Below are 11,227 nucleotides of genomic sequence, written 5' to 3'. Positions count from 1 at the left end.
TTACAGTTACATTAAATAGGATAAACATTTATGAGATAGAAATCCTTGTGCTTCAAGGCATAACCAAGCCAGCCACTAACTGCCAAGTGATGCTGAACTAGACAGACCATTGGTCTGAACCAGGCTGGAAATTCCTACGTCCCTATTGTCACACATACTGTACTGTGCAGTGGTTCCTAAAATAGAGCCAGATAGGATCTGGCTTTAGGGAAGGTTAGCAGCATAGGAGGGTTCAAAGAGGGAGGGTTCCATCCCGCTCCTTGTGTAATGATATGGACAATCTCAGCCTTTGAACTGCGGGAAGGCTATGCAGGGACTGATTCCTCCAGGACCCCAGAGGAAGCTCAGTAATCCCAGATGCACATCCTGTTATATTTGTCTCCTCTGCCACCTTGTTGGTTTGTCTTATCTACCTGTTATGTCTTGTCTTTCAAATTGTATATTTCTTGGGGGAAAGACTGGCATTTATTATGTGTCATTACAGTGCTAGCACAATAGGGCCCAAGCTGGTTGCAATGTTTAGGTCAGTGGTGGTCAGCCCACCACTGCTTCAGGTATGACTACAGTCTACGGGTTTGATGCATACACCTCCCCACATGCACTGGTCAGTAGAATTGGATGGGTGTGCTGAGAGCAAATGCTGCATTTCTTCTGCTCGCAGAGGATCTGGGAGAGGGATCGTGCCTCTACACTGTTCCTAGTCAGGCCTGTGACACAAGCTAGCCCACAGACTGCCATCCTGTAATGATTAATTGTTCTGTAAAGCTCCAACATAGGGCACATAATGTACTGCATACCTCCTTCTAAAATTGTCACAGTATCATTGAAGAGAACGGTGATGCACTGATAAAGAAAAAACACACACTTCTGATCACAGAATAGCAGTAAGAGGAGAGACCATCAGAAATACTTATTTGGTACTTTTATCCAAATAAAGAATCTGACAGACAAAAAGCACAGGGAAGATATTTTGAATTAATGTAGATGCTTGGAATAAATAATAAATATAATCACTATGGGCTGGTTCCACTCTTCAGCAGGGTACATGGTAGATATGGCATCATGATATGACATAACTTTTGGAGGAGGCCAAAAATGTGTGCGGTTTGAGGGGAGAGGAAAAGTAAATGTAATGTTTTACACTTGCTATCAGGATCATTCAGCACATAAAGATTTAACTAGATCATTAACCAGAGTTTGGCAAACTTCAGGGTTGCATACTATGTTTCTGTTTGATTGAGATTGTCATTGACCAGGATTATTTTACATGCAGGTAGCATTGGTGTTATTATAGACTCTTTTTTATCTCTGTTTTATTACTTCTGCTGAGATGATGGACACAATTTATAAATCAAATAATTAAAAAGTAATTTATCTATAAATCACCTGTAAAACTATTATTCTTACGCTGTACCATGGCCAATATTAAGATGCTGAAAAAAGTGGACATTCTGGTGATTAAAACTCTGGAAGTTGGAAACCCTAGCCCAGTCTGCCACCTTGAGGATATTTCGAACTGTACCCCAAGAGAGGTGACTCCACGGCCAAACACATGGTCAGATTCTCAATTGTGACTACCCAGAGCTTCCATTGATTGACTTCAATCTGAGATTTGGGTTTTCAGCATAGCTAAAAATCAGAAAAAAAAACAGGGCTCTCACACCGTTATGAACACCAATGATTTTACCCACACAAGAGCCCTGTTGACTCATGTACATAAGTGTTTAGAGGCCTAAAGATAGAAAGATGTTCTCCCACAGCACAAATAATGGAGAGATCCATTATTATAGTTGCAAAACATTAAAAATGCATTTGAGTTTTCATATAGAATATACATATATGATATATGTAATCTCATGCATTTTTAGTATCCTCATATGAAACAAGGGATATCTCAGTTACTGCTGCTGCGGGAGAACATTCTTTTATTTTTTTAAATTAATTGAATCCTAGGAGACATCATACTTACAATGTATTTATAGGTACAATAAACTGAAAAGAGGCAGCTCTGCTGAGATCAGTCATAACCTAACCTCCCGGTACCCTGTGCAGTAGGCGAAAAAGTAGAGGGAAAGAAATAAGCGAGTGAAAAATAAAAAAGTGACAAGTGGTAGTGTACTAAGGTGAGGTGGTGTTGGGCTCATCCAGATTCTTTCTTTTTTGGGCTCCAGCTGCTTCTGCTTTTCTCCCCTACTCCTTAAGCATAATAATAATCCAACCTTGCTCTCACATAGTGCCTTTTCATCAGTACAAGGCAGGGCAGCATCATTACTCATCAATTTACAGATGGGAAAACTGAGGCACAAAGCGATGCCTTGACTAGCCCAAGGACCAGACTCCAGGTCACTGGTGGCCCGGGTGCCAGGCACAAGACACTGGTGGGAGACGCTCCGCAGGCCAGGACACTGGGCAGCCAGCAGCGTGCGCTGACCAGCGCCCCCCCCCGCTTCGGCGCCTCGGCGGGCAGGGACCGTGCTGGGAGCCCCGCCCCCTGGCACCCTCGTGGCCCGAGCGTCCCGCCCCGGCTCCGAGCGGCTGCGGGGTGTCCTCCTGCCCGCTAGGTGGGGCGCAGCGGGCGGGCGGGCCGCTCTCTACGCATGCTCGCGGGGCGGGGCGGCGCGGGCCGGTGCTGCGCGGAGGTGATGGGCGCCAGGGTGACCCGCGCGTTCCGCAACTTCAACCTGGAGAACCGGGCCACCCGCGAGATCAGCAAGGACAGGCCCGCGCCCGCCCCCCGGCACGCCGTGGCCAGGCCGGGCCCGCGGCCTGGTGAGTGCCCGCGGCCGGCGCTGCGCCCCACGGTCACGGGGCCCTAGGGAGCGAGAGTGGGGGGTGACAGGGCGGTGGGTCCACGCTGCGCGTGCGGGGGGGTCACGGGGCAGTGGGGCGCGTGCGCGGAGGAGTGGTGGTGTCCTGGGGGTTTCTGGGGCGAGGTGGGATGCGGGGGGTTGCGAGGGGCTACAGGAGGTGGGATGCAGGCTACGGGGGATAGGCTGATCAGACAGCAAGTGTGAAAAATCAGGATGGGGTGGGGGGTAATAGGAGCCTATATAAGACAAAGCCCCAAATACCAGGACTGTCCCTATAAAATCGGGACATCTGGTCACCCTAATGGAGGATTATGATGCAGAGTGTGGGTGTGGCTGTGGGGGGAACGGTTATAGGGGGGTGGGATGCAGGATATGGATGCAGGGTAGGTTACTGGGGAAGATGCAGGGTATGGGTGGGAGGTTACAGGGGGATAGGACGCAGGGTGTGGGTGTGTGCAGGGAGGGTTACGGGGGTGGAATGCAGGATATGGGCACGGGGGGGTTATGGGGGAGGATTCAGGGTATGGGTGGGGGGGATTATAGGGGGTGGGATGCAGGGTATGGGCGGGGGGAGGTTATGGAGGGTGGGATGCAGGATATGAGTGTGTGTGTGTGTGTGTGAGGGTTGCAGGGGGGTGGGAGGTTACGGGGGGGGGTGGGATGCAGGGGATGTACGGGGGGCAGTTAAAGGGAGGAGGGGGTTATGTGAGGAGTTCTCCTGCAGGATTTGCATGAATCCACAACATGGGAGCGGATGCGGGCTGGTGTGGCCAGTGACGTTTAATCTCGCCAGCCGGTGCCCTCTGGGTGCCTTCTGGGGTCTGGGTCTGCCAGCTGCTACCTGTTGCGAATATCTGCTATGTAGCCCTGTTGCTAGGCTGGATGCTGCTGTTCCAGGGCCTATGCTGGGAGGTGTAGTCCACACCTCACAACCTGTTATTTTACTTCTGGGTTTTGTGGCTTTGTATGGAAACCCAGGGTATGGCTACACTGGCGAGTTGCAGCGCTGGAAAGCCTCCACCAGCGCTGCAATTAGTAAGTGGCCACACCTGCAGGGCTCTTCCAGTGCTGCAACTCCCTGGCTGCAGCGCTGGCCATACACCTCACTCAGCATGGGGTGCTGCAGCGCTGGTCATCAAGTGTGGCCACACACCAGCGCTGTGATTGGCCTCCAGGGTATAAGGATGTATCCCAGAATGCTTTTATAAATTATTCTCTTTGTTTTGTTATGCAGCCTCTCTTTGTTTTGTTGTGAACTCCGAGCTCCGTTGATCCCGGAGCTGTTTATCTACAAACACAGCTCCTGTTTGCTGTGATCAATCTGTGAACAATCAAATGAGATAATGAGGCAGGCAGGGAGTGAGTGTTTGCTTGACAGAAACAGCGGGGGCAGAGGGGAGAAAGGGAGTCGTGTTGGCTGCAGGCTGTTTGCAGTTAAGAGTTAAGGGTAAGGGATTGGGAACATGTTCTGATTTTTCAAGTCAGGAAGCTAACACACAGTGTTGGCTCCAAAAATCCACTCTCTCTCCCCCCGCTCCCTGTCACACTACGCCCCACCCCACCCCCCTCTTTTGAAAAGCACCGTTGCTGCCACTTGAATGCTGGGATAGCTGCCCATAATGCATCACTCCCAACAGCGCTGCAAATACTGCAAATGTGGCCACACACCAGCGCTGGTAGCTGTGAGTGTGGCCACACACCAGCGCTGGCCCTGCACAGCTGGACGACCAGTGCTGCAACTACCAGCGCTGCAGATTTGTAAGCGTAGCCATACCCCCAGTCTTGCTTGCCCTTACTTCCAAGCTGTTCTGTAGCTGGCCGTGTGGCAGCAACTCGGGTAGCAGGGGGCGCAGAGGGGTATGTAAATAGGTGTAAATAGCAGCAACTCATCTAGATATTTGCCCAGTTTTACAACAGGCTATGTAAAAAGAACTAGCGAAGTCAGTGCAACTCAAATTTCATACAGTGACTTATTTATGCTGCTCTCTATATATTGTGCACTGAAACGTAAGTACAATATTTATATTGCAATACATTTATTTTATAATTATATGGTTAAAAATGAGGACAGTAAGCAGTTTTTCAGTAATAGTGTGCTGTGACACTTTTTTGTATTTTTATGTCTGATTTTGTAAGCAAGTAGTTTTTAAGTGAGGTGAAATTTGGGATTATGCAAGACAAATCAGACTCCTGAAAGGGGTACAGTAGTCTGGTAATGTTGAGAACCACTGGCGTAGGTGACCCTATTAAGGTAAGCACAGGACCAGTGCCTGGCTCTGCCTCACTCTGCTTTGGCCAAGTCACTTCTGTGTCTGTTTCACTATCCGTGACAGGGCAACTGCTATTGCAATACCTGGCAGGCATGTTGTGATGGATTCAGAGTTTGCACAGCACTCTGAAGAATAACGGCACATCTACAGTGGCACAGCTGTGGTACTGGCACTGTAACACTGTAGTATAGGTGCTTCCTACATCCATGGAAGGGTTTTTTCCATCAATGTAGTTAATCCACCTCTCCAAGAAGTGGTAGGTAGGTCATTGGAAAAATTCCCAACTGCGTCTACACTGAGTGTTAGGTTGACCTAACTAACTATGTCATGTAGGGCATGACATTTTTCACAGCCCTAAGCAATGTCGCTAAATTGATATAATTTTTAGGTGTATAACTAGGCCTGACTGTTGCTTAGTATTGCAATTTCTTTTCTTGAATAGCCATAATAGATTCTCCTTTTCCTGTGTACGAGACAACATTAAGTATTGTGACTATCAGAACTAATGCAAAAATGAGATTTGCCTGGAAGTGTTCACACGCTTTCATTTTCACTTGAGTTGTGTGATGTCTCATGGTTAAAGCCCTCCAAATTCACAGCCATGAAAAACGCATCATGGACCGTGAAATCTGGTCTCTTGTGTGCTTTTACCCTATACTATACAGATTTCATGGGGGAGACCAGTGTTTCTCAAATTGGGGGTCCTGGCCCAAAAGAAGTTGAAGAGGAGTCACAAGGTTATTTTAGGGGGGTCATGGTATCGCCACCCTTACTTCTGCGCTGACTTCAGAAACTGGGTGGCCAGAGAGTGGTGGCTCTTGGGCAGGTGCCCAGTTCTGAAGGCAGCACCCCGCCAGCAGCAGCACAGAAGGAAGTTTAGCAATACCATACCATGCCACCCTTATTTCTGCGCCTGCTGCCTTCAGAGCTGTGCAGCCGGACAGTGGTGGCTGCTGACCCAAAGGCCCAGTTCTGAAGGCAGCAACGCAGAAATAAGGATAGCAATACCATACCATGCCATCTTTATTTCTGCGGTGCCGCTGCTGGCGGTGGTTCTGCCTTCAAAGCTGGCCTCTTGGCCAGCAGCCACCACTCTCCAGCTGCTTAGCTCTGAAGGCAGCAGCGCAGAAGTAAGGGTAGCAGTACTGCAACCCCCCCCATTAACCTTGTGAACCCCACAACTCCTTTTTGGGTCAGAACCCCTACAATTATAACACCATGAAATTTCAGATTTAAATATCTGAAATCATGAAATTTACCATTTTTAAAATCCTATGGGCTGTGAAATTGACCAGAATGGATTATGAATTTGGTATGGCCCTACTCATAGGCATTATAAACCATGAAGAATATGAGCGGGGGGAGAGTTATTTTCTGCTTTAAATCTTTTTTCTTAGACGATTCAGAAATCCAAGAGGAAATTCGCAGAAAAGATGACAAACTTCTCGCCTTATTAAAAGAGGTTTATGTTGATTCCAGAGATCCTCCTGTGCAAGTGAGCATGTCTTCTTTCTGTAATGGGTATAGCAGCAAGCACTTTTCAGATGACAAAAGCAACATACCAATGCTCATGTGATGAATAGGCGTTATGAAGTCTGTTGTCTTAGTAGCTTACTAGCTGTTAATAGATGAAACTGAGCTTTTTTTTATTGCTGTTTTGTATTTCAGTTGTTGTGTAATAGAAGTCTAATTTCAAGGTCACATCCTTATTTAAGAGTGCCATCAACCTTTCTTTATGCCCCCAGTTTTCCTTCCTCTAATGAAGCCGTCTATATAAGCATGTTTCTCTATCACATAGAGACTGCATCTGTGTGCACCTTCCTTGTGCCACAGCCCCCAAAGTATACTCACAGATTTGGGTTTCTAGAAGTTTAAGCAGCCAGTCTGTGGAAGCGATGGAAAATAGGAGGTTAGAGAGGAGATAGAATTCCTAATGCTATAGGTGGTAGAAGAAATTGGGACTTGTGTGGGAGAGGGTTTGTAGTTCTGCTGGAGAGCAAAGAGGCTAGTACAAAGAGTAAAGAAATTATTAAAATATCACTTAAAATGTTGATGTCCCTTTCAGTGAAGTCCTGTGTCTGTTTAGGTGAGGAAATGGTAAGATGTTTTATTTATATTTTCCTGTACAATTATCTAGATTTTTTTCCATGAAATGGATAAACTAACAGCAGTTGTCTGTGTGATCTGCATGCAAGGCTCAACATATTGGCATTAGATTAAAAATTAGATTAGTCCTAGGCCTCTCTTATGCTTGTTTTCACTTTTTGTTTATAGCGGTATTGGGGCCAATACCGCTATATGAGAGAGACAAGGTGGATGAGATAATATCTTGACCTGGAGAAGAGCTCTGTAGAGGCCGAGAGCTTGTCTCTTTCACCAACAGAAGTTGATCCAGTAAAAGATATTACCTCATCCACTTTCTCTCTCTCAAATTTGGCATTTCTATAACACCTTCCATCTAAGACAAAAAAATTTTTAGAAATGTTAATGTATCCCCAATAATGTCCCTGTGAAATATGTAAATAATGTTATCTCCATTTTATTTTGGTAATAGAAAAGCTAAAAACCTAATCCTGCAAAGTGCTGAACACCTGATTTCAGTGGAAGGTGGTGCTGCTCAGAAATATATGGGACAAAACTTTCATATGTCTGTTCCTGAATTAGGCATCTACATTCACATTAACACCTATATCAGTGGACTGAATTTCAGAAGTGCTGAGCACCAGCAGTTCCCACTGACGTCAGTGGGAATGGTGGGTGTTCAGCTATTCAGAAAACTAAGCTATTGATTTAGGTGCTGAACATTTGGCAATGGTAACTGTTTCTGAAACTGTGGTCTATATAGAACACAATGCTTTGAGGACATAGTAGTGTTGGACTATGGTAGTAATTTTCAACCTGTGGTCTGTGGTCCCCTGGGGGTCCACAGGATAAGATTTCCAAAGGGGTCTGCATTTCCATTTGAAATGTTTTAGGCATCCACAAATGAAAAAAGATTGAAAACCACTGACTTATGGTCTAAGAAAGAGAGGAGATCCATGAGGATCAACGTCTTTACAATGGAAAAACTGGAGAGCCTGTTATAGTAATTAAAGTTTTCGTTTTAATTAAAAGAAATAGGCGAGAAATATGCAGTACGCAGACTAAACAGAACTCTGATTGACTTGAACTTTTTTTCTCCTCCCACACTAGGTAAAAGATGAAGGTGGAATTATCCCAAGTAAACAGCAGGAATGCAGACTTACAAAACTTGGTCATTTAAGCGATCTAGATATTCCAAGCATTCCCAAAGGCAAAATTTCTGTGGTGGAGGTTCTGACTCTTCTCAATGATCATAAACTTTCTCCACAAACATGGACCGCAGAGAAAATAGCAAAGGAGTACGGTATAGACTTGAAGGAGGTCACCTCTCTCTTAGAATTCTTCATACCTTTTGCTGTGGAGATCTTTCCTCCCAAAGACAAAAAAGTTTTATAATCTTCCTAAAGTGATTGCTGAAATCTTGGTTGATCCACTGGTGTCTTCATTTGACACTTCTCATACACTGTTTGTGTGGGAATTTGGTCTCAGGCTCTTAAAGATTGCCCTCTTGTAGCAATAAAATGCTTTATTTAAATGACTGCATTCTCTGTGTGACTGCTGCATGTGAAAACAATGTATTTGATATATTCTGGTTCATAACCTGTCTCATTTATGCCAAATAAGGAGACAATCAGTGAAATCTGTTCAGGACAATAAATGATCCACTTAAATTGTTCCAGTTGTTTTCAGAAACAGTTTTATTTTTAAATAAATATCACCTCTTACTGAGAAGTCAAATGGAAATGTGTTGTCTTTGGACTTAATTCAACCAGTGTTTTCTAGTGATTCTGCAGAAATCTTTATCATGGCACCTATTCTTATTCATGGAACTAGTCTGCAGGTATACATACACCTCTACCTCGATATAACACGACCCGATATAACACGAATTTGGCTATAACGCGGTAAAGCAGTGCTCCGGGGGGGCGGGGCTGCGCACTCCGGTGGATCAAAGCAAGTTCGATATAACACGGTTTCACCTATAATGCAGTAAGATTTTTTGGTTCCCAAGGACAATGTTATATTGAGGTAGAGGTATACCACACAACAGAGCCCCTTTTCCTATAATTAAAAAAATGATGGGAGAGGGTGTTTGCTTCACAAAGAAGGATAATTGCAATTAAAAGCAAAAGAGGGTGAATTGTGTGGGAGAAATTGCTTTTGCACCTTCTTTAAACCATGGAGCTGTAATGGCTGCTGTTAAGCTTAGCTGCATCTATTCCATTCTAGTTAGCTCCACCTTTGGGGCTAACTTTGTACGTCATTCATCAATCAGTTTATAAACAGCAGTGTAAAGTGGCAGCATTTGAACCTATTGCAGCTTTCCTTGGCTCCCGCATCTTCATTGTGTGATACAGTGGCTCATCTCATGTAAGCATGATTAGTAGGTAGCTTTCAAATTCAGCTGGTTCCTCTTTTCTATAAATAGAAATATCTATGGAGGTCCACCTGTTTTATTTTATATTTATATTTTATATGCTAGCCTAAAAACAGAAATTCAGGTAACTAATTTGTGGCTAGAAATTTCTATAGAGCCCATTACTGTAATGCTACTATATTACCATGTTGAAAGTAAACTGCATCCTGCAGTGCTCTTAGCCAAGTATGTTATGTGCTGTAAACTAGATGTAGGCTAGTTGCAGGTTGTAAACCTTTTGTTACTATAGCTATTCAAAATGGGAAAATATTGTCTTGCATTGGTGATTGAATAATATGGACTTTCATGATAATGTGAGCAATGTTAAACTTCATGTTTAGTATCTTTTCTGTTTGGGAGGAGGAAGGAGAAACCTTGCCAACTTACAGCTCAACTTCTGCCTAAGGCCTTCTTAAAATACTGATACTGTCCTTTAGGATTAATAACCACTCATACATTTAGAACTTAAAATCAGGTAAATTCTGAAGGAGGGGATACAAACACATCTAGAATAGGCTTCTTTTAAAAACGTGCCTGTTTTTTTTTCCTACAGGCTTCTTGAGTTCAGAAATCAGTAAAATTCCTAGCAAGACTAACATTAGCTTTGCCATTTCATAACAAAATCCTTTCTACTTGCATTACTAGTTGATTCAAAACAAAACCATTTTCTGCGTAGTACATCAGTGCATTTAAATAGGTTATGCATTTCTAATGCACATGGTATTGTAGTATCTCTGTTCTATACAAAATTAACTCCGTTTGTCTATCCATAAAAGAGCCTGCTGGTCTTCAGTCTTAGGTTTAGCTGCCCTAAAGTATACCATAAAAGAACTGCTTTTCTATTGTTATTATTCAAAAAAAGTATTTTGCCTCTGTCTTAATGATTTCTAAAGCTTTGTGGCAACATTCCCAATGAGCAGGCCTACACTGAATGTGTACCTCATGTCTGTGCTAAGGTTTTAGGGTTTAATCTCGCTGGAGTTCCTTTCCAGTTTCACTTTTAAATGTGGTTTTGTGGTATTTGTGAGTATTTGCTAGACTAATGAAACATATTTCACTACTTGCACTAAGCAAACATCAGTGATCTAATACAGTTCTTAAGAACATAAGAACAGCAATACTGGGTCATCCCAAAGGTCCATCTAGCCCAGTATCCTGTCTTCCAACCTAGGCCAATGACAGGTGGCCCAGAGGGAATGAACAGAACAGGTAATCAAGTGATCTATCCCCTGTCACCTATTCCCAGCTTCTGGCAAACAAAGGCTAGGGACACCATCCCTGTCCAGCCTGGCTAATAGCCATTGAGGGACCTATCCTCCATGAACTTACCTAGTTCTTTTTTGAACCCTGTTATAGTCTTGGCCTTCATAACATCCTCTGGCAAGGAGTTCCACAAGTTGACTATGTGTTGTGTGGAAAAATACTTCTGTTTGTTTTAAACCTGCTGCCTATTCATTCATTCGTTGCTGCCCTAGCCTCTTGAGTACCTTAGTTAATTTTTCTTACCTGGTTGGTATGCTTTTAGTGCAGTCAACTGTCTTACACTTATCTATATTCTCTTGCCTTTTGATCAGATTCTAGTAAATTCTCTCTGATTTTCATATTCATATATTTCTAATTATGCATAATTTTGTTCTCCACATATTTTT

The 11,227-nt window shown here is 44.1% G+C and overlaps 1 protein-coding gene across 1 annotated transcript; it reads left to right on the top strand.

Annotated features, from left to right (window-relative positions):
• Window positions 1–2,585: 2,585 nt before the first annotated feature.
• On the top strand, window positions 2,586–8,837 carry NDUFAF4 (NADH:ubiquinone oxidoreductase complex assembly factor 4). The gene is made up of 3 exons (XM_045011942.1): window positions 2,586–2,769; window positions 6,478–6,575; window positions 8,273–8,837. The coding sequence occupies exons 1-3, from the start codon at window positions 2,598–2,600 to the stop codon at window positions 8,555–8,557; spliced, it is 555 nt and encodes a 184-aa protein (XP_044867877.1). The 5' UTR covers window positions 2,586–2,597; the 3' UTR covers window positions 8,558–8,837.
• Window positions 8,838–11,227: the final 2,390 nt, after the last annotated feature.

Source organism: Mauremys mutica, chromosome 3 (genome assembly GCF_020497125.1).
Source record: "Mauremys mutica isolate MM-2020 ecotype Southern chromosome 3, ASM2049712v1, whole genome shotgun sequence".
Lineage (NCBI taxonomy): Eukaryota > Metazoa > Chordata > Testudines > Geoemydidae > Mauremys > Mauremys mutica.
This window is presented reverse-complemented; position numbering and strand designations above follow the sequence as displayed.

Bases quoted from the DNA above. Each gene is read 5' to 3' on its own strand.
- NDUFAF4 (XM_045011942.1), top strand. From the start codon at position 2,598: ATGCTCGCGGGGCGGGGCGGCGCGGGCCGGTGCTGCGCGGAGGTGATG. The intron at 2,770-6,477 runs GTGAGTGCCCGC...CTTTTTTCTTAG, and splicing joins CAGGCCGGGCCCGCGGCCTG to ACGATTCAGAAATCCAAGAG. The intron at 6,576-8,272 runs GTGAGCATGTCT...CTCCCACACTAG, and splicing joins CCAGAGATCCTCCTGTGCAA to GTAAAAGATGAAGGTGGAAT.